Source organism: Chiloscyllium punctatum, chromosome 15 (assembly GCF_047496795.1).
Source record: "Chiloscyllium punctatum isolate Juve2018m chromosome 15, sChiPun1.3, whole genome shotgun sequence".
NCBI classification, from domain to species: Eukaryota; Metazoa; Chordata; class Chondrichthyes; order Orectolobiformes; family Hemiscylliidae; genus Chiloscyllium; species Chiloscyllium punctatum.
Window position 1 is genome coordinate 97,335,191 of NC_092753.1, and position 24,331 is coordinate 97,359,521.

The 24,331-nt window shown below is 50.5% G+C and overlaps 1 protein-coding gene across 8 annotated transcripts in view; it reads left to right on the forward strand.

Annotated features, from left to right (window-relative positions):
• robo2 (roundabout, axon guidance receptor, homolog 2 (Drosophila)) overlaps positions 1–24,331 on the forward strand; it is a 1,634,458-nt gene that overhangs the window by 1,514,805 nt on the left and 95,322 nt on the right. For all 8 annotated transcript variants that reach the window (XM_072585780.1, XM_072585785.1, XM_072585784.1 and 5 more), the window contains 4 exons: positions 3,740–3,782; positions 9,638–9,783; positions 12,955–13,221; positions 15,855–15,974. In XM_072585780.1, coding sequence (XP_072441881.1) covers positions 3,740–3,782; positions 9,638–9,783; positions 12,955–13,221; positions 15,855–15,974 — 576 coding nt within the window. The remainder of the gene's footprint in view (positions 1–3,739; positions 3,783–9,637; positions 9,784–12,954; positions 13,222–15,854; positions 15,975–24,331) is intronic.

Below are 24,331 nucleotides of genomic sequence, written 5' to 3' on the forward strand. Positions count from 1 at the left end.
ACTGTCTGAATGACAGCAGTCTCTCCTCAGCTCTCCTTGAAACTTTCTGTCTCTTCTACCTCGGCATCTTAGTTACTAACCCCTCCACTAATGCAAAAATCGCTCGCCTATCTGCATCTCCCATAACCTTATACACCTCTTGCAACCTGCACTCCTTTGAGGAAAACATCTCCAGCTTATCCAATCTTTCCCCATAGCTCAGAGCCTTCCAAACAGCCAACATCCTGGTCAATCTCATCATCTCTTCAATCTTTTCCTTCCTATAACGTGGTGACCAGAACTGCACACAAAACATGGCCCAACTAGTTTCAGAGGAAACTCTCTGCTCTTGTCCTGTTGTGGGCCTCAGCTAATAAAGGCAAGTTCAAGAATAGAGTGGTGCTGGAAAAGCACAGCAGGTCAGGCAGCATCTGAAGAGAAGGAAAACCGACATTACGGGCAAAAGCCTTCATCAGGAATCTGCTCCTCAGATGCTGCCTGACCTGCTGTGCATTTCCAGCACCACTCTAATCTTGGACTCTGATCTCCAGCATCTGCAGTACCCACCTCTACCTAAATAAAGGCAAGTGTCTCACATGGCCTTACTCAGCTGCTGTGCTCCCTTCAGGGATCTGTACGTACACACACCAAGGTCCCACTGAGCTTCGGTATTTTCCAGGCTCCAGTCATTGGCTGTTTAGCTTCTTGTCTTGTTCACTCTCACCAAGTCAATTACCTCACACTTTTCCAGGTTGAATTCCAATGGTCACTATTCTGCCCACCCCATTCATACCTTTTATTGTTGCCCTCCTCACTATTTACTGCCTGACCAATTTTGGCATCATCTGCAAACTTTCTGATTAATTCCAAATCTTTAATGCATGCCTCACACAGCCCTCAGTATCTGCTTCCCCTTATCAATCTACATTCTAACCTTTATGTCCCTCGACATCTCAATGTTGGTTCCACTCTTTGTCTCGTCAGGAACATATTTGACCTTTAGCTTGTTCTTTTCCCCCATGAGTGCCCCCTACTGCCCCGACATGTTAATGCAGATTCTATGTTCAACACGTCTCGGTGTGGGTCTTGAAGCCAGACCTTCTGGCTCAGAGGCAACGATGCTACCCACTGCACCACCAGGAGGTTTACATTGGCCGATAAACACTGACATTGAGACTGAATATACTGGCTAATTGTAGCTTCAAGAGACAAAATAACTGGAATCCAAAGTTGACAAACAGGAGGCTGGAAGAACACAGCAAGGCAGGCAGCATCAGGAGGTGGAGAAGTCAATGTTTCAGGTGTAACCCTTCCTCAGGACTGGGGGGGTGGGTTAATACCCGAAACAGTGACTTGTCCACCTCCCAGTGCTGCCAGGCTTGCTGTGTTCTTCCAGCCTCCTGCTGGTCTGATTGTAGCTTCAAGCCTACCCAATTACTGACGGAAATCAGAGTGGGAAATCCAGTTTAACAATACACCACTCCAAACGTTACTGAGATAAGGAACAGGAAAGAATCTGCAGTTCAGGCAGCCACTGTGGAGAGAAACAGAGTTAACCTTTCAGGTCAATGGCCTTTCATCAGATCTCTTCACAGAAGATTTTTTTTAACCCTGAAACCGTTAAAATTTAATGACGTTTTTAAATAAAAAGAACGTTGAGGACCGATGTGATTTAAAATGAAATTCCAGCCATCATTCTGCAAGCCGTACCTTCATAATTGTCTTTAGGACAGCACAACACTTTCATGTCACAGTATCTGTGGATAGCTCCCTCTTCTGATGTTTAATTGTACTGTATAAATTAGACAGAGAGGCTGGCATGTGGCCAGTTTTAGTGTTGGTATTGTGTCATTACACTGAAATCACCAACCACGCTGATAAACTGTGTCCTGACTGGCCCAACTAGTTGCGCAAGCATCCAAAGGAAAACGTCTAATGATTTAAACTAGATTTTTAAAATTCGTTCAAGGGATGTTGGTTTCACTGGCTCAATCAATGGGTGGCACAGTGGTTAGCACTGCTGCTTCACAGCACCAGAGACCCGGGTTCAATTCCCGCCTCAGTTTGCACATTCTCCCCGTGTCTGCGTGGGTTTTCTCCGGGTGCTCTGGTTTCCTCCCACAGTCCAAAGATGTGCAGGTTAGGTGAATTGGCCATGCTAAATTGCTGGTAGTGTTAGGTGAAGGGATAAATGTAGGGGAATGGGTCTGGGTGGGTTGTGCTTTGGCATGGACTTATTGGGCCGAAGGGCCTGTTTCCACACTGTAAGTAATCTAAAACCAGCATTTACTGCCCGTCCCTATAGTGTTTCAGAGGGTAGTTAAGATCCAGCCACATTGTTGTGGGTCTGGAGTCACATGTAGGCCAAATGGGTAGGCGCAGCAGTTTCCTTCCATAAAAGACATTAGTGAAACTGACAGGTTTTACCAAGCAGAGGTGCATTTACATAGCACCCGTCATGACCTCAAGATGTCCCAGAGTGTTTTATAGCCAAAGAGATCTTTGTGAAGTTTAGTCATGTGTAGGATGCATCAGCTGGATGTGACAATGTGATCACCACCAGTTCATCTTCATGAAGTTGGTTTCTTAAATATTGGTCCAGAACACAGGCCGCATTCTTCATCCAGAAGCACCGTGGGTTTTATTAATAGTTGCTAGATAGAAGCAGATGGGGCAACAGTTCCAGGTTTCACCTGAACCACGGCACCTCTGACTGGGCCGCACGCCCTCAGTGCAGCGCTGCAGAGGGTCAGTATTACTCCTCCAGGGTTCTGTAGTGAGATTTTATGCATCAGTGCTGGCTGTATTTGTGCTGCTCCTCCAGCTCCTGATCAAAACGCTGTCAGCTTTTGGAGTGCTGCTCCAGTCAGTTTAGTGCACAAGCCAGGTTCTCAGTCAGGGAGTGCTGCACTGTCAGAGGTACAGACTCCTGGATGAGCACCCACCTTACCATCTTGTTGAGGTGGGAGCTGAACGTACTCAAGAGATACTGTTGGTTCTTGACTTAGAATAACAGAGTCACAGAGTTATACTGCAAGGAAACAGACCGTTCTATCCAACTCATCCATGCCGACCAGATATCCAAAATGAATCTAGTTCCATTTGTTAGCACTTGGCCCATATCCCTCTAAACCCTTCCAGTTCATATACCCGTCCAGATCCCTTTTAAATGCTGTAATTGTACCAGCCTCCACCACATCCTCTGGCAGCTCATTCCACACATGGAAAAGTTGCCCCTTAGATCACTTTTATATCTTTCCCCTCCAACCCTAAAGCTATGCCTCTAGTTTTGGACTCCCCCACCTCAGGGAAAATACCTTGTCTATTTACCCTATCCGTGCCCCTCATGATTTTATAAACCTCTATAAGGTCACTCCTCAGCCTCTGATGCTCCAGAGAAAACAGCCCCAGCCTGTTCAGCCTCTCCCTGCAGCTCAAATCCTCCAACCCTGGCAACATCCTTGTAAATCTTTTCTGAACTCTAACCAACAATCAAAAATGAACAGAATAATGACTGTGATAATTTCCATGCAGTTAAAATGAGATTTTCTTGTAAGTAAAAAAGATTATGGATTACATTTTAACAGGCACACTCCAGACAGAGGTCTTAATTTCAAACAGATAACTGATGCAAAGGAAGACTTAACATTGTTTTAATATTTGTGTTTTTTGTGGATGACGTGACACGCTGAAGAATTATTTAATTAAGTCTCAATCTCTTTCTCTCTGTTTCTTTTCACATGCTGCTGGAAAAATAAAGTAACTTTCCAACGTGTAGATGGAGGAATAATGAGTAATGGAAGGTAAGATAAATTGAAGCGAAGACCTTCATTGTTACATCTGACTTTCAGACCCTCTCTATCGAGGGCACAGTTAGTCATACAGAGACAGGGCCACACTATCGAGGGGTCAGTCAGTCACTCAGTGACAGGGCCGCACTATCGAGGGGTCAGTCAGTCACAGAGTGACAGGGTTGCACTATCGAGGGATCAGTCAATCACACAGTGACAGAGTTGCACTATCGAGGGGTCAGTCAGTCAGTCACAGAGTGACAGAGTTGCACTATCGAGGGGTCAGTCAGTCAGTCACACAGTGACATGGCCGCACTATCGAGGGGTCAGTCAATCAGTCACACAGTGACGTGGCCGCACTATCAAGGGGTCAGTCAGTCAGTCACACAGACGCAGGGCCGCACTATCGAGGGGTCAGTCAGTCAGTCACACAGTGACAGGTTTGCACTATCGAGGGGTCAGTCAGTCACACAGTGACAGTGCTGCAATATCGAGGAGTCAGTCAGTCAGTCACACAGAGACAGGGCTGCTCTATCGAGGGGTCAGTCAGTCACACAGAGACATGGCCGCACTATCGAGGGGTCAGTCAGTAACACAGTGACAGGGCCGCACTATCGAGGGGTCAGTCAGTCACACAGTGACAGGGCCGCACTATCGAGGGGTCAGTCAGTCAGTCACACAGTGACAGGGCCGCACTATTGAGGGGTCAGTCAGTCAGTCACACAGTGACAGGGCCGCACTATTGAGGGGTCAGTCAGTCAGTCACACGGTGACAAGGCCGCACTATCGAGGGGTCAGTCAGTCAGTCACACAGTGACAGGGCCGCACTATCGAGGGGTCAGTCAGTCACACAGAGACAGAGTTGCACTATTGAGGGGTCAGTCAGTCAGTCAGTCAGTCACACAGTGACAGTGCTGCAATATCAAAGGGTCAGTCAGTCAGTCACACAGAGACAGGGCTGCTCTATCGAGGGGTCAGTCAGTCAGTCACACAGAGACAGGGCCGCACTATCGAGGGGTCAGTCAGTCAGTCACACATAGACAGGGCCGCACTATTGAGGGGTCAGTCAGTCACACAGAGACAAGACTGCACGATGGAGGGGTCAGTCAGTCACACAGAGACAGGGCATTACTATTGAGGGGTCAGTCAGTCAGTCACACAGAGACAGGGCCTTACTATCGAGGGGTCAGTCCATCAGTCAGTCACACAGTGACAGGGCTGCTCTATCGAGGGGTCAGTCAGTCAGTCACACAGCGACAAGGCACTCTATCGAGGGGTCAGTCAGTCACAGAGTGACAGGGTTGCACTATCGAGGGGTCAGTCAATCACACAGTGACAGGGTCGCACTATCGAGGGGTCAGTCAGTGAGTCACACAGTGACAGAGTTGCACTATTGAGGGGTCAGTCAGTCAGTCACCCAGTGACAGAGTTGCACTATCGAGGGGTCAGTCAGTCAGTCACACAGTGACAGGGCCGCACTATTGAGGGGTCAGTCAGTCAGTCAGTCACACAGAGACAAGTCCACTCTATCGAGGGGTCAGTCAGTCAGTTACACAGTGACAGGGCCGCACTATTGAGGGGTCAATCAGTCAGTCACACATTGACAGGGCCGTACTATTGAGTGGTCAGTCAGTCAGTCACACAGAGACATGGCCGCACTATTGAGGGGTCAGTCAGTCGTACAGACACAGGACTGCACTATTGAGGGGTGAGTCAGTCAGTCGTACAGACACAGGGCTGCACTATCGAGGGGTCAGTCAGTCAGTCACACAGAGACATGGCTGCACTATTGAGGGGTCAGTCAGTCGTACAGACACAGGGCTGCACTATTGAGGGGTCAGTCAGTCAGTCGTACAGACACAGGGCTGCACTATTGAGGGGTCAGTTAGTCAGTTGTACAGACACAGGACGGCACTATTGAGGGGTCAGTCAATCAGTCGTACAGACACAGGGCTGCACTATTGAGGGGTCAGTCAGTCAGTCGTACAGACACAGGGCTGCACTATCGAGTGGTCAGTCAGTCAGTTGCACAGACACAGGGCCGCACTATCGAGTGGTCAGTCAGTCAGTCACACAGAGACATGGCCGCACTATTGAGGGGTCAGTCAGTCAGTCGTACAGACACAGGGCTGCACTATTGAGGGGTCAGTCAGTCAGTCGTACAGACACAGGGCTGCACTATTGAAGGTTTAAGCCCTGATGTAGTGTTACACCTCACATTAGAATATCCCATTGTCAGGTCACCCGCACAGGGAGAGAGAGACAGAGCCATTGCAGAAACCTGTTTGCTGAGAAGCTTTAGCTGTGAATCTGAGAGAAGTTTAAAAAGGATTGAGTTTCCTTTGAAGAATAGAAAACAGTTCATGTCTGAGGAAGCCTTGGAGGGATTTTACAAAACCCATCAAACTGTTTAATGTCTGTCATATGTGAGGAAGGAAATTCTGTTGAAATGTCGTGCTCACTTACTGCAGAGATGTTAGCCGTATTCATGAGGTATTAGTCAACAATGATTCTAGTGATTCACACTTCTTATTGGCCGCCTTCAAATTGCCTTGAATCCCCAATTACACTGAATCGATCACAGAGTAAATGGCTCAGAGATGATGAATTGGTTGGAAATTGGTTGTGTGCATTTGTGAAGACAGTTGATTCAGATTGATGAAGGGATTGCTGTAGGATCTGATGGAATGCTGTCTTTTGTCACTCTGCTGACTGTTACCAGCCACAGCAGCTGGATTTCCCATTCCCCATCTCCAATGCTTCACCGTCGGTGAATGCACCTTCAATTGACCGGGCTCCAAACTCTGCAATCCCCTCTGCTACACTCTCCACTTCTCTCTAAAAACCTTTATGGGTGATGAACGTTTTGGTTATGTTACCTAGCGTCAGCTTACATAGCTCAGAGTGAGGCATTTTCCCTCCAATAAAACATAGACCATAGAACACAGGAGCAGGAGGAGGCCATTCAGCCCTTTGATCCTGCTCCACCATCCAATATGATCCTGGCTGATTATCCAACTCAGTCCCCTGTTCCCACTTCTCCCCTATACCCTTTCACCCTAAGAGCTCCTGATCTAACTGAAGCAGCCACTTGCATTGTATTATGTTGCAGGACAAATAGAAATGCAGACTGTAAATGATCATTCAGGAGTGGGTGTTCGTTAATGTACTGGCCGGAGTTCTGAGCTGTTCTCAATGTGTCACAGGGTTGCCTCTTTCTAGTGCGGGAGGAACACGGGGCGAGGGGAGGGAGTCTATCAAATTGGGGCCCAAGGAGTTCCTGAACTATACTCAGAATGGAACAAAATCCCTACAGGGTGGAAACAGGCCATTTGGCCCAACAAGGGAGAGAGTTGTTACTCAGGGAGTTGTGAATGTATGGAGTGCGTTGCTAGCTGTGGTGGTGGTGGAAGCAGAGTCATTAGGGACAGTTAAGCAACTTTGGATTAGTGGTGCTGGAAGAGCACAGCAGTTCAGGCAGCATCTGAGGAGCATCAAAATCGACGTTTCTAGTGCAGTCGATTTTGCTGCTCCTTAGATGCTGCCTGAACTGCTGTGCTCTTCCAGCACCACGAATCCAGAATCTGGTTTCCAGCATCTGCAGTCATTGTTTTTACATTTAAGCAACTGCTGGATATGCACATGGATAGCAGTGAGCTGAGGGGTGCTTAGGTTATTATATTTTACAAGGTAAAAACAATGACTGCAGATGCTGAAAACCAAATACTGGATTAGTGGTGCTGGAAGAGCACAGCAGTTCAGACAGCATCCAACGAGCAGCGAAATCGACGTTTCGGGCAAGGGATTTCGCTGCTCGTTGGATGCTGTCTGAACTGCTGTGCTCTTCCAGCACCACTAATCCAGTATTATATTTTACATTACAACACTGTGGGCCAAAGGGCCTGTTCTGTGCTGTATGTTCTAAGTCCACCCCAACCTCCCGAAGAGTAACCCACCCAGACCCATTCCCCTACGTTTACCCCTGACTAGTGCACCTAACCTGCAGGCACATTCCCGAATAGTATGGGCAATTTAGCACGGTTAATCCACCGAACCTGCACGTCTTTGGATTGTGGGGGGAAACCGGAGCACCCAAAGGGGGCTCCGCACAGACACGGGGACAATGTACAAACTCCACACAGACAGTTACCCGGGCTGGGATTGAACCCGGGACCCTGATGCTGTAAGACTGCAGTGCTAGCCACTGAGCCACCGTACCATCTAACTCCATAGTCTGGAAATGGAAGATACGGATTGGCTTAAACCAAATCGGCTGTCATAGAGTCACAGAGCATGGAAATAGATCCTTCGGTCCAACCAGTCTGTGCTGACCATAATCCCAAACTAAAGTAGTCCATGGTCTTTAGCTCCCAGGCTTCTCCTTCCAGCCTTTCTTAAAGGCCCAACACTCTCACCCCCTACAATCATCAGGCACCTCGCACGTGATTGCCGATGATACAAATATTTCTGCGGGGCCCCGCAATTTCCTCCCTAACTTCCCACAGTGTCCTGGGGTACACTTGATCAGGTGTGGACAGGAAGATCCCACGGAGATGTCCTGAAGGGTCACAGCTGTCACTGACCCCAGCGACAAAGGGTCAGATGGCTGTACAGACCTTAGAAATAAAACAGAAAGCACTGGAGGAGCTCAGCAGGTCTGGCAGGAGAGAGTTAATGTTTCAAAACCGATACGACTCTTACTCAAATGGCACTTTGGGTTGACCTGAGGCTGGGGTTGATGCTATATAAATGCAAGTCTTTCTTCCTTTTCTTCCAGTTATTTATTTTTTCACATTGCCAGTATTTCTCTTCTCCTGCCACTGTGTTTCCCTGGGGGTGGGGGGAAGTTGTATATGCCAGCCCCTCGCAGCCACCATAATACTGAGGCACATGGGAACACCAAGCAGGAAGTAGGAATGTACATTGCCGTAGCACCTTCCATGATTACAGGATGGTCCAAAGTAATTTGTATCCGATGAAGTATAGCGGGGTCCTCATTGTCTTGCAACAAACACAGTCTTCAACAAGTTCAAATCAAGATCCCACAAATAGAAATCAGATTTGAGTGACCAAGTGTAGGGACAAGGGCCAGACGCTGGGGAGAACCGCCCGTTCCAAATATCACATCCAAACCGAAAGGCAGCCCCTCTGACCGGGCAGAACTCACTGCCCCACTCACTCACTTCCCACTCCCTGCCCCACTCCCCACTCCTCACTCACTGCCCCAATCCCCACTCCCTACTCCCTATCCCACTCCCTGCCCCACTCCCCACTCCTCACTCACTGCCCCAATCCCCACTCCCTACTCCCTATCCCACTCCCTACCTCACTCCACATTCATTCCATGATCACTACCTCACTCCTCACTGAATCGTGACTTCTATTTACCAAAGTCCTCCGACAAGAGGATCCGAAGAGTGTGGTGCATGCTGGGATATTGAGTAACTTTAATGAGGAAGCAGACAGTTTTTAAATCAGGAATGGGTTGAAGGGTAATGGAAAGTGAAGTTGAGGTTGAGGTGAAGTCAGCCATGATCATATTCAATGGTGGAGCAGGCTTGAGGGGCTGAATGGCCTTTAGTTGCTCCTAGTCCTTTATGTTCTTATCAATGTTGCAGGGAAGAAATGTACAGTGTAAGAGCCAGGCAGTCTTTTTGGACCCATTCTGAATTACGGCCTGTCTGAGACTGCAGCCTGAGTGGACCATGAAGGTGCGGCACTCCCAGTTTTACAACACACTACTGACATTCCCAAAGAGACAGAAATGTCTTTGAGTTCCAAGAGACTGAACAGGGTCTTTGTGGGGTGGGGATGGTTTAACCTGTCAGGTGATGTTTTTTGTTGATGTTGTGTTGCTCACATTGCAGCAGACCGGGCCTGTTGAATCCGGGAGAGACGAGCTATCCATGGCTAGCTGACTCCTGGCCAGCCACCAGCCTGCCAATAAACGGGAGCAGCAATGGACCCTCTGACCTTGGAGACCTTGGAGGCATGGGGAACTTCAATCGGGCAGGTGAGTCACTCCAGTGAGGATCTGTGCTGCTTCTCCATGGCAGCCATCTTTATCGAGATGTCCCAAATGCAGAAGAACTGAGGTTCCTCCTTGGGGTAACCCATGGGAATTCAAAATGGGAAAATACTACTTACTAAGGCAAAGAAAGTACAAGTTCTCGTGAGGATCAGTGCAGCATCTTTGCGGCAGGAGTGGGAAAGTGGACTAGTGTCAGGAGTGATTTATTTTTGGTGATACAAAATTGACGGCCTGAAGGGTCTCGTCAGTACCACATGGTTCTGTGAATCGATGACCTTAGCTGTGCATGGGGCCTAAGCAGCACAGGATACCATACCCGAGATCAGACTTGATCTGATTGAGGTGAATTAAATAATTAAGGGACGGGTAGAGATGAGATTGTGGAGGACTTGGAAGTGGAGGGTAAAACAGGGCAGAGCCAGCACAGCTTCGTCAAGGGGAGGGCACACCTATAAATCTGTTGGAATTCTTTGAGGAGATAAAGAGCAAGTTAGAGAAAGGAGAGCCCGTGGGTATGAATAGATAGATTCCCTACAGTGTGGAAACAGGCCCTTCAGCCCAACAAATCCACACCAATCCTCTGAAAAGTAACCCACCCAGACCCATTTCCCACTGACTAAGGTACCTAATATTATGGACAATTTAGACAATAGACAATAGACAATAGGTGCAGGAGTAGGCCATTCTGCCCTTCGAGCCTGCACCACCATTCAATATGATCATGGCTGATCATCTTTAATCAGTATCCTGTTCCTGCCTTATCTCCATAGCCCTTGATTCCACTATCCTTGAGAGCTCTATCCAACTCTTTCTTAAACGAATCCAGAGACTGGGCCTCCACTGCCCTCTGGGGCAGAGCATTCCACACAGCCACCACTCTCTGGGTGAAGAAGTTTTTCCTCATCTCTGTCCTAAATGGTTTACCCCGTGTTTTTAAGTTGTGTCCTCTGGTTCGGCGCTCACCCAGCAGCGGAAACATGTTTCCTGCCTCCAGAGTGTCCAATCCTTTAATAATCTTATATGTCTCAATCATATCCCCTCTCAGTCTTCTAAACTCAGGGGTATACAAGCCCAGTCGTTCCAGTGTAAGGTAATCCCGCCATTCCAGGAATTGACCTCGTGAACCTACGCTACACTCCTTCAATAGCCAGAATGTCTTTCCTCAAATTTGGAGACCAGAACTTCACACAGTACTCCAGGTGTGGTCTCACCAGGGCCCTGTACAGCTGCAGAAGAACCTCTTTGCTAATCTAAAGAACCTCTTTAATATGGCCAATTCACCTGACCTGCACATTTTTGGACTGCGGGAGGAAACCAGAGCACACCCACACAGACATGGTAGAATGTGCAAACTCCACACAGACAGTCACCCAAGGCTGGAATTGAACTTGGGACACTGGCGCTGTGAGGTAGCAGTGCTAACCACTGAGCCAAATGTGATGCCCAGAAGGCCTTGGACAAGGTGCCACACATGAAGCTGCTAAAGAAGAGCCTGTGGTGTTAGGGGCAAGGTACTGACATGGATAGAGGATTGGCTGACTGGCAGAAGGTAGAGAGTGGGGATAAAGGGGTCTTGAACAGGGTGGCAGCTGGTGATTAGTGGCATTCTGCGGGGTCAGTGTTAGGACCACAACCATTCTAAAATAGATTGCCTCACATGCATTTCTTGCAGCAAGAAGACAACCCCCAGCTTTTAGCTGTAACAGAGAGAGGAATGCGAGCTTCCACATCCAGCTTCAAGACCCCAGCAGCTGCAGAAAGTTAAAACTGAAAACTCTGGTTCTGTGGGAGCTTGACTCCACCCATTCAGGCTGCTTCTATTGTTCCAACTTTTAAAAAAAACCCAAGGCCTCACAAGCTGTTTACTTTATTGGCTTTGAGCAGATCGCTCTATACCTCTGTCTTAACCTCTCATAAAAAAAGGAAAACATATACCTTTCAAAGCCATCGTACTGTCACTCTAAAATATTGCCAAATATGGGTTATTATGTTTTAACTTCCATAAACTGATTGTTATATTTCAGATCTTGCATGGAGTAAATTAAAATATTTTTAAATACAGGGCAAATATTAAACCTAAAATGGGTGTTAATACCTGATCACAGTTTGAGGCAAGTCTTAAGCCTCTACAAATAAACAAAACTGAAATTATTCCATTATTGAGAAACAAAAACACAAGCTAACTGAGTCAGCACCACCTGTTTTAAATTCCATTTGAAAGATAATTTCACATAGTGAGAGGTGACAGGCTCCCTTATGGGTTAGTGAGCTTAAAAAGACACTGGAACCAGACTTAGGAATATACAAACAAACCGTCTTTCAGGGTCGGTTTTGTTTGGAGTAGCACAGAAGACAGAGTGTCCAATCAGCTAAGGTCAATTGAATGGCAGAGCAGGGCATGATGGCAGCACTGTGACACAGTGGTCAGCACTGCTGCCTCACAGCACCAGGCTCCTAGGTTCAATTCCAGCCTCGGGCGACTGTCTGTGTGGAGTTTGCACATCCTCCCCTTGTCTGCGTGGGTTTCCTCCCACAATCCAAAGATGTGCAGGTCAGGTGTATTGGCCATGTTAAATTGCCCATAGTGGTAGGCGCATTGGTCAGAGGGAGATGGGTCAGGGTGGGTTACTCTTCGGAGGGTTGGTGTGGACTTGTTGGGCTGAAGGGCCTGTTTCCACACTGTAGGGAATCTAATCTAAAAGTGGGTGGCACAGTGGTTAGCACTGCTGCCTCGTAGCGCCAGAGACCTGGGTTCAACTCCCGCCTCTGGAAACTATCTGTGTGGAGTTTGCACATTCTCCCTATGTCTGTGTGGGTTTCCTCCCACAGTCCAAAAATGTGCAGGTTAGGTGAATTAGCCATGCTAAATTGCCCATACTGTTAGGTGTAGGGGAATGGGTTACTCCTCAGAGGGTCAGTGTAGACTTCTTGGGCCGAAGGGCCTGTTTCCACACTATAAGTAACCTAATTCTACATGGGTCCTGAAGCTCAGGATGACACATTTATTTTTCATGTTGAAGGTGCGGCTATTTGTGGTCTTCCCTACAGATCATTGACTAGCTATACATTTCTCTCCCTCTTTCTTTCTGCCCCCCACCCCTCTCTCTCTCTCTCTCCTGTCTCTCACTTCCACCCCACCCTTCTCCCCCGAAGCAGCAGGTCAGGGGGAGAAGTCAGGTACCATGCTGTCAGACAGCGCCATTTACAGTAGCATTGATGTCACCACCAAAACCAGCTTCAACAGCCCGGGCCAGGTCACACAGACCACCCCCTACGCCACCACCCAGCTCCTACATTCCAGTAGCATCCAAGAGCTGGCTGTGGACCTCCCCGAACCTCAGTGGAAGGCGTCCATCCAAGCGAAGCCAGACCTGACCAGCTGTGGGTACTCACTACCAGACCAGAGCAAGTTTAATAACGGTGAGTGGGAGGATGGTACCGTCTGGGGTAAGTGCGCACTGGCTACATGTGCTGGTTTACTTGAGAGACAAACTAAACGCCTTTAACTGTCTATTGACGAGCAAGTGTCACCATCGGGACCATGGTTTTGAATGCAGAACTATAAAACAATCTATTTAACTTGGATTTATAATCCGGTTTTAACTGACTTTTCTTCATGTGACAAATCAGTCAGCTGATTGAATTTTAATTAATTGACCTACATTTCTCCCTCTCTCTCAATCACTCCTGATTGCTTCATCCCCCACAGCCCACAATCCCACAGACCGTCCTTCTCCCCATATGCCCCAATCCCCACCCCCTCCCTGTATCCCCCAATCCCCACCTTCTCCCCATATTCCCCAAACCCCACTCTTCCACATTCCTCACCCTCTCCCTGTATCTCCCAATCCCCACTCACTCCCTGTATCCCCAATCTCCACCTTCTCCCCATACCCCCATTTTGCACCCTCTCCCCGTATCTACCAGTCCCCACCCTATCCCCGTATCCCCCAGTCGCCACCCCCTCACCGTATCCCCCACTCCCCACCCTCTCCCCGTATCCCCCAACCTCCACCCCCTCCCTGTATCCCCCAATCCCCACCTTCTCCCCATACCCCCCCCCGTTTTGCACCCTCTCCCCATATCCCCCACTCCCCACCCCCTCCCTGTATCCCCACTCCCCACCCTCTCCCCGTATGTCCCAGGCCCCACCCTCTCCACGTATCCCCAGTCCCCACCCTCTCCCCATATCCCCACTCCCCATCCTTTCCCCATATCCCCCAGTCCCCATCCTCTTTCTGTATCCCCCAAACCCCACTCCTCCCCATATCCCCCAATCCCCACCCTCTCCCCCACCCTCTCCCCATATCCCCCAATCCCCACCCTCTTCCCATATCCCCCAAACCCCACTCCTCCCCATAATCCCGCAAACCCCAGTCCTCCCCATAATCCCGCAAACCCCAGTCCTCCCCATATCCCCCATCCGGCACACTCTCTCTGCCTCCCCCAAACCCCACCCCCTCCCTCTCCCTCCCCCTCCCTCTCCCCCTCCCTCTCCCCATATCCCCCAGTCCCCACCATATCCCATGATCCCAGCTCCCACCTTCTCCCCCAGTCCCAGTCAGTATTCTACACCGTATAATTTGTATTAATTAATTCATATATTAATTGAGATTACACTTCACCGAAGGTTCATTTGATATTTACTGCAACCTCCTCACACAATTTAATTCATCAAACCTGATGCCCTGAGCATAAAGTAATGATTAAGCATAAAATTGGAATTAGGGACATGAACTGAATTCTTAAAGCTTCCTCAGCAGAGTTGTCATTCAATCTTAACCTCAAAACAGTGGCAATGACTTACATTTATATCGTGCCTTTGGATAATAATGCAACATCCTAATTTCTGAGGAGCATTAGCAACCATGATGTGACACCCAAACCATATCAGAAGACGTTTGTTGTGATGATCATAAAGTGACCCAGAGACAGAAAGGTTATGAAGAACATATTGATGGCGAGAGAGAAAGAGAGAGAGAGAAAGAGGGGGAAAGAGAGAGAGAGAAAGGGAGGGAAAGAGAGAGAGAGAGAGAAAGGTATGGCACATGTTTTGGGAGGAAAGACGAGGACTGAGATTTTGGAAGGGAATTCCCTCATTGAGGGCCCAATCAGCTGAGGGGATGGACATTTATGGTGAACAGACGTCAATCAGGATGTGCATAAGGAACAATTGGCAGACCACAGAGAGCTTGGAGTTTGTTAAAGCTGGTGGAGATTATAGCACTGGGGAGGGGCTTGTATCACCACACAAGGATTCCAACTCAAAGCTGAGTGTTTTAACATTGAGGTGCTGCCAATACCAAGTCAGTGAACCAAATGTGGGGAACAGGGCTTGCCTTGAGTAAGGAGACAGGCTGTGGAGACTTGGATGACCTTGGGTTCTTGAGGGATTAGAGACTAGACCGCAATTGAGACGCCCGGATTAAGTGGAATTTCGAAGAATGTGAGGGGGACCTTATTGAAGATTCTTGGGGGACTTGAGAGGGTCAAGAAAAGTCTAAGTCCAGAGAACATGATCTCCGAATAAGAGGTCTCCCATTTAAGACAGAGATGAGGAGGATTTGCTTCTCTCTGTGGAATATTTTACATAGAGGACTGTCAGATCTGGGGAATTAAATATATTCAAGGCTGAGAGAGACAAATGTTAATCAGAAAGGGAATCAACAGTTATGGGGAAAAGGCAGGAAAGTGGAAGCTGAGGATGAGCCATGATCTCGTCGAGTGGTGGAGCAGACTCGATGGGCTCATTGGCCTACCTGTGTTCCGACATCTCACGGTGATAGGCCAGTGATCAAAGTGGAGTATTCTCCCAAAGAGAAAAGATTCACAGGGGGGTTGATTTCTCCCTGAATTCCTTGGAATGACCTGACGGAATGTGAAACCAAAGGGCCCAATGGTGAGATTTTGCTCTTCGCCCTGCAAGTCTTTCTTTCTTTCTTCCTTCCCTGAAAACTGCAGCTTCATCTGCATTAACTGCATGTCCTTGCATGTGCTTGTGCCTTGAGCTACTACACCAGATGCCACTGTGACTTTTACCCTTTGACCTTTAGCCCTGCTTTTCATCCCTGACTACCGATTGGCTGAGGGATTGTCTAACAGAATGCCTCACAACCATTCTGAGGACTTCAGCACTTCCAGCTCCCACAACAGCTCTGAAAGAAGTCTCTCAGGTTTGTCCTCAACACTTAACACCATACCCTCTGCCCTGTCGTATGTCAGTGAACTCTCGAGTATGTATCAAAGGTATGACTCGCTATTCCTCGCGCAGTCTTGTCTTGTTGTTGTCCAGAAGGTGGGACATCTGAGTAGATATTGTTCTGAAATGTTTGAAGCATTCCACTCCACCATGGTCATTAAACATCCGAACATTCCAAAAACAAACCCTTCAATATAAACCTCTGGCCCACTCTTCAAGTAAAGTGGTTCCTTTAGATTTTGGGACGGCAAGGTAGCTCAGCAGTTAGCAGCCTCACAGCACCAGGGACCTGAGTTCGATTCCAGCCTCAGGCAACTGTCTATGTGGAGTTTGCATATTTTCCCTGTGTCTGCATGGGTTTGCTCCCACAGTCCAAAGATTAGATTAGATTAGATTACTTACAGTGTGGAAACAGGCCCTTCGGCCCAACAAGTCCACACCGCCCCGCCGAAGCGTACCCACCCATACCCCTACATCTACATCTACATCGACCCCTTACCTCACACTACGGGCAATTTAGATTGGCCAATTCACCTGGCCTGCACATCTTTGGACTGTGGGAGGAAACCGGAGCACCCGGAGGAAACCCACGCAGACACGGGGAGAACGTGCAAACTCCACACAGTCAGTCGCCTGAGGCGGGAAATGAACCCGGGTCTCCGGCGCTGTGAGGCAGCAGTGCTAACCACTGTGCCACCGTGCCGCCCACAGAGATGTATAGGTTAGGGTGGATTGGCCACGCTAAATTGCCCACAATGTTAGGGGCATTAATCAGGGGAAATGTAAAGAAATTAGGGAATGGGTCAGGATGGATTATTCTTCAGAAGGTTGGTATGGACTTGCTGGGCCAAAGGCATGTTTCCATACTGTAGAGATTCTAAGTTCTAAGAATCTTTCCTGGACCAATTTAACAAAAGAGCAATTTTTTTTTGTTTTGTCAACTCTAACTTGCAAACCTCAGAATTATGAGGAGGTGAGAGACGGGTCGGGCTGGTGGAATAGGGTTTCGGAATTTGGGTGATTAACGCACCCAGCTATCAGAACAGTCTGGCCTGTCTCACCCTGGGGGCTACTTTTCAGTTTTACTGTCACTCAATGCGGGAGGATGGTAAGCAAATTTCAAAATGAGAAAACAATGCATAAAAGTAAACAAGAATTTCAAAAACCAATAAATTACAAATCAATTAATTAAATGAGTAAGTAATAAAAATGACCATGAACACGTGCTAAACAGCAGAGCTGACTGATTAAAATCTTTTTTTGATCCAAGCTCTGATCAGCCGGGAGGGGAGCAATGCAGAGCTATCTGAAAGAGTTAGATTTGAGTTACATTGACCTTCCTCTCACCTCCAGTGTTGAAGACTCTGAGTAGAAACCTTCCAGCCAGAGTTCCCCTCTCTCCCAAACTGCTTTGTGGATCAGTGTTTGGGAGCTGAAGGAGAAGGACAAAGGGTGGCTTACTCAGTTTTAGTGTTTGCACTGTCTCTCCCAGAGAAACGTACTCCCCTTCAATCGCTCTCTCGTACACATAAACACTCTCCCTCTCACTCCTCCATCTCACACACACTACCCCATCGCCTTCTTCCTTGTCACAGACAGCCTCCCACTATTACTCACTCTCTCCACACACATTCTTGCTCTCTCACTCTCTCTCTCCCCCCCACACACACTCTCACTCTGACACACAGTCTTCCACTGTCACTCGCTCTCTCCCACACACACTCTCCCTTTCTCACTCCCAAACTCTCCCTCTCTCCCACACACACTCTCCCTCTCTCCCTCACAAACTCTCCCTCTCTCCCTCACAAATTCTCCCTCTCTCCCACACACACTCTCCCTCTCTCCTTCACGAACTCTCCCTCTCTCCCACACACACTCTCCCTCTCTCCCTCACACACATTTTCCCTCTCTCCTGTACACAATCTCCCTCTCTGACATCTCCATCCTAGTTCTGGCAGTGGCCCTATGGTAATATCACTGGGTTATTTATCCAGAAACTCAACTAATGTTCTGGGGTCTGGGTTAGAATCCTGTCATGGCAGGTGATGGGGTTTGAATTAAATTTAAAAAGAACATCTGGAATTAAGAATCTCCTGATGTCTATGAAATCATTGTTGGATGTTGAATGAACCCACCTGGTTTGTTAATCATCTTCAGAGAAGGAAAGGTGTTGTCCTCACCTGACCTGGCCTACATGTGACCCACAGCAATATGGTTGACTCTCAGTTGCCCTCTGGGCAATTAGGGATGGGCAATATTTGCTGGTCTAGCCATCATCCTGCCCTGAATTTTCAAAAAAATCACAGCCTCTTTCCCACACACTGACTCATCCCTCAGTCCATTAAATACACACTTTCCCCTTCTCACTCCAGTCTCCTCATACATTCTCCATCTCAGTATCCCCCACTCACACACACACTGCATTACTGCTGGAGGGTGGCCTTAGACCGAAATGACAGGAGTAATGTTTGTACAGTTCCCTGCTCTTCCAATCAGAGGAGGTTGGTGACCGACAGGCTTGTCAGTGAATCGATCAACACTGAAGGCAATGCAGACACGGCCTCTGATTGGAGCAGAGGAACCGTCCGCAGGTTTGTGCCTGTATCTGGAACACCAATCACAGGCTGAAATCCCACACCCCAACTCCACCCCACCCCCCTCCCCCCCCACCCCCTGAACTGAGCTAAGTCCCAGCCTGCACGCTTCCAGGTGAACCAAGCAGCTCTACGGGGAGCTTTACTGTGTATCTAACCCCATGCTCTCCCTGTCCTGAAAGTATTTGATGGGGACAGTGTAGAGAGAGCTTTACTGTGTATCTAACCCCATGCTGTCCCTGTCCTGGGAGTGTTTGATAGGAGCCGTGTAGAGGGAGCTTTACCCTGTATCTAACCCTGTGCTGTCCCTGTCCTGGGAGTATTTGATGAGGACAGTGTAGATTGAGCTTTACTGTGTGACTAACCCTGTGCTGTCCCTGTCCTGGGAGGGTTTGATGGGAGCAATGTAGAGGGAGCTTTACTCTGCATGCATTGCGCCTTTAACCGGTTGGCTGGGTGTGCTGCGTGGGTTAGAATAGGTGGGGCTTTACTCTGTGTGCACTGTCCTGTGTTTGGATTGTTCAATGTGATCTCTGGATGTTTGAAGCAGAAAGGTTTTGTACGTTCCCTGGAAGAGGAAAAGCTATGAGGCAACATTCTGTGAGTGAGTCCATGATTAACATATAAATTACTTACTGTGTGCAACAGGAAATTCTTCCCAGTTCCTGGCACTCAGATTGAGATTGGTCACTTGTGGTAATTCCTTCCCTGCCAATCAGACTTTGCCTTTGCTAATTGACTGGCTGTATTCATGTCATACAGTGGAGACAACAACATCTCAGATTGACACTCACACCTGGACCATTCTCTGTTCTCCCGTCAGTTCCTGCTTCTGACCACAACAATCTGTATCAGGAAACAATTGCATCCAACCTCCCCTCGGAGAAACTCAGAACCTTCCAGCAGCATCTGCAGAGAAAGAAAACAGAGAGGTTAACGTTTCAGATGGGTCAATTTGTCAAAACCAGTCTAGCCTGATGAAACACAAACCTTTCTGTTCCTCTGCAGCTGCTTTCTGACTGACTGAATGATTCTGCTGGTTTCGGATTGCTCACTTGGATTCACTGCATTTGCAGCTCCATCCCTGTGTTGTCCTCTTTTCCTCAATCACCTCATATCAGCCCCAACCAAATCCACAGCACACTTATCCTGACTGCACTACCCTCGCTATTCACACTTACCCTGACTACACTACCCTCGCTATTCACACTTACCCTGACTGCACTCTCCTCGCTGTTCACACTTACCCTGACTGCACTACCCTCGCTGTTCACACTTACCCTGACTACACTATCCTCACTGTTCACACTTATCCTGACTGCACTACCCTCGCTATTCACACTTACCCTGACTACACTACCCTCGCTATTCACACTTACCCTGACTGCACTCTCCTCGCTATTCACACTTATCCTGACTGCACTACCCTCGCTATTCACACTTACCCTGACTGCATTCTCCTCGCTGTTCACACTTACCCTGACTGCACTACCCTCGCTATTCACACTTACCCTGACTGCACTCTCCTCGCTGTTCACACTTACCCTGACTACACTATCCTCACTGTTCACACTTATCCTGACTGCACTACCCTCGCTATTCACACTTACCCTGACTGCACTACCCTCTCTGTTCACACTTACCCTGACTGCACTCTCCTCGCTGTTCACACTTACCCTGACTGCATTACCCTCGCTGTTCACACTTACCCTGACTGCACTATCCTCACTGTTCACACTTACCCTGACTACACTACCCTCGCTGTTCACACTTACACTGACTGCACTACCCTCACTGTTCACACTTATCCTGACTGCACTACCCTCGCTGTTCACACCTACCCTGACTACACTATCCTCACTGTTCACACTTACCCTGACTACACTACCCTCGCTGTTCACACTTACCCTGACTGCACTATCCTCATTGTTCACACTTACCCTGACTACACTACCCTCGCTGTTCACACTTACTCTGACTGCACTACCCTCACTGTTCACACTTATCCTGACTGTACTACCCTCACTGTTCACACTTATCCTGACTGCATTACCCTCGCTGTTCACACTTACCCTGACTGCACTATCCTCACTGTTCACACTTACCCTGACTACACTACCCTCGCTGTTCACACTTACTCTGACTACATTACCCTCACTGTTCACACTTATCCTGACTGTACTACCCTCACTGTTCACACTTACCCTGACTGCACTACCCTCGCTGTTCACACCTACCCTGACTACACTACCCTTGCTGTTCACACTTATCCTGACTGTACTACCCTTGCTGTTCACACTTACCCTGACTGCACTATCCTCACTGTTCACACTTACCCTGATTGTACTACATTCACTGTTCACTCTTACCCTGACTGTACTATCCTCGCTGTTCACACTTACCCTGACTACACTACCCACGCTGTTCACACTTACTCTCGCTGCACTACAATCAATGTTCACACTTACGCCGACTGCACTACCCTCACTGTTCACACTTACCCTGACTGCCATACTCTCGCTGTTCACACATACTCGCACTGCACCACACTCACTGTTCACGCTTATGCCGACTGTATTACCTTCACTGTTCACACAGTCCCCATGTCCCACACCCTGCACTGTCCCCACCCACACGCTCACAGTCCCCATGTCCCACATCCTGCACTGTCCCCACCCACACACTCGCAGTCCCCATGTCCCACACCCTGCACTGTCCCCCACCCACACGTTTGCAGACCCCATGTCGCACACCCTGCAATGTCATCCACCCACACACTCACAGTCTCCATGTCCCACACCCTGCACTGTCCCCACCCACACGCTCACAGTCCCCATGTCCCACATCCTGCACTGTCCCCACCCACACGCTCGCAGTCCCCATGTTTCACAACGCTGCACTATCCCCACCCACACGCTCACAGTCCCCATGTCGCACACCCTGCAATGTCATCCACCCACACACTCACAGTCTCCATGTCCCACACCCTGCACTGTCCCCACCCACAAGCCCGCAGTCCCCATGTCCCACACCCTGCACTGTCCCCAGCCACACGGTCACAAATCCCGTGTTCCACACCCTGCACTGTCCCCACCCACACGCCCGCAGTCCCCATGTCCCACACCCTGCACTATCCCCCACCCACACGCTCTCAGTCCCCAAGTCCCACACCCTGCACTGTCCCCACCCACACGCCCAAAGTCCCCATGTCCCACACCCTGCACTGTCCCCCACCCACACACGCGCAGTCCCCATGTCCCACATCCTGCACTGTCCCCACCCACACGCGCGCAGTCCCCATGTCCCACACCCTGCACTGTCCCCACCCACACGCGCGCAGTCCCCATGTCCCACACCCTGCACTGTCATCCACCCACAAGCCCGCAGTCCCTATGTCCCACACCCTGCACTGTCCCCCACCCACACGCTTGCAATCCCCATGTCCCACACCCTGCACTGTCCCCCACCCACACGCTCGCAATCCCCATGTCCCACACCCTGCACTGTCCCCCACCCACACGCTCGCAATCCCCAAGTCCCACACCCTGCACTGTCCCCACCCACACATCCGCTGTCCCCATGTCCCACACCCTACACTGTCCCCAGCCACACGCTCTCCGTCCCCATGTCCCACACCCTGCACTGTCCCCACCCACACGCTCTCAGTCCCCAAGTCCCACACCCTGCACTGTCCCCACCCACAAGCCCGCAGTCCCCATGACCCACACCCTGCACTTTCCCCTACCAAACGCCCACAAAGCCCATGTCCCACAGCCTGCACTGTCCCCACCCACACGCTCGCTGTCCCCATGTCCCACACCCTGCACTGCCCCCACCCACACACCCGCAGTCCCCATGTCCCACACCCGGCACAGTCCCCCATCCACACGCCCGCGGTCCCCATGACCCACAACCTGCACGGTCCCCACCCACGGGCCTGTCTCCCCATGTCACACACCCTGCACTGTCCCCCACCCACACGGTCACATATCCCGTGTCCCACACCCTGCACTGTCCCCACCCACACGCTCTCAGTCTCCATGTCCCACATCCTGCACTGTCCCCCACCCACACCCTTTCAGTCCCCATGTCCCACACCCTGCACTGTCCCCCACCCACACGGTCACATATCCCGTGTCCCACACCCTGCACTGTCCCCACCCACACGCTCTCAGTCTCCATGTCCCACACCCTGCACTGTCCCCCACCCACACGCTCGCAGTCCCCATGTCCCACACCCTGCACTGTCCCCACCCACACGCTCTCAGTCCCCATGTCCCACACCCTGCACAGTCCCCCACCCACACACCCACAGTCCCCATGTCCCACACCCTGCACAGTCCCCCACCCACACGGTCACATATCCCGTGTTCCACACCCTGCACTGTCCCCCACCCACACGGTCACATATCCCGTGTTCCACACCCTGCACTGTCCCCACCCACACGCTCTCAGTCTCCATGTCCCACATCCTGCACTGTCCCCCACCCACACGCTCACAGTCCCCATGTCCCACACCCTGCCCTGTCCCCCACCCACACTCCCGCAGTCCCCATGTTCCACACCCTGCCCTGTCCCCCACCCTCACGCTCTCAGTCCCCATGTCCCACACCCTGCACTCTCCCCCACCCACACGCCCAGCGTCCCCATGTCCCACACCCTGCACTGTCCCCCACCCACACGCTCGCAGTCCCCATGTTCCACACCCTGCACTGTCCCTACCCATAAGCCCGCGGTTCCCATGTCCCACTCCCTGCACTGTCCCCGACCCACACGCCCGCAGACCCCATGTCCCACACCCTGCACTGTCCCCCACCCACACGCCCGCAGTTCCCATGTCCCACACCCTGCACTGTCCCCCACCCACACGCCCGCAATCCCCATGTCCCACATCTTGCACTGTTCCCACCCACACACCCGCAGTCCCCATGACCCAGACCCTGCACTTTCCCCACCCACACGCTCGCTGTCCCCATGTCCCACACCCTGCACTGCCCCCACCCACACACCCGCAGTCTCCATGTCCCACTCCCTGCACTGTCCCCCACCCACACGCTCAGAGTCCCCATGTCCCAATCCTTGCAATGTCCCCCACCCACACGCTCGCAGTCCCCATGTCCCACATCCTGCACTGTCCCCCATCCACACGCACACAGTCCCCATGGCCCACACCCTGCACTGTCCCCACCCACACGCCCGCGGTCCCCATGTCCCAATCTTTGCAATGTCCCCCACACACACACACACAGTCCCCATGTCCCACACCCTGCACAGTCCCCACCCACACGCTCGCAGTCCCCATGTCCCACACCCTGCACTGTCATCCACCCACAAGCCCGCAGTCCCTATGTCCCACACCCTGCACTGTCCCCCACCCACACGCTTGCAATCCCCATGTCCCACACACTGCACTTCCCCCACCCACACACCCGCAGTCCCCATGTCGCACGCCCAGCACTGTCCCCCACCCACACGCTTGCAATCCCCATGTCCCACACACTGCACTTCCCCCACCCACACGCCCGCAGTCCCCATGTCCCACACCTTGCACTGTCCCCACTCACAAGCCCGCAGTCCCCATGTCCCACACCCTGCACTGTCCCCACCCACAAGCCCGCAGTCCCCATGACCCACACCCTGCAATGTCCCCAACCCACACGCTCGCAATCCCCATGTCCCACACCCTGCACTGTCCCCCACCCACACGCTCGCAATCCCCATGTCCCACACCCTGCAC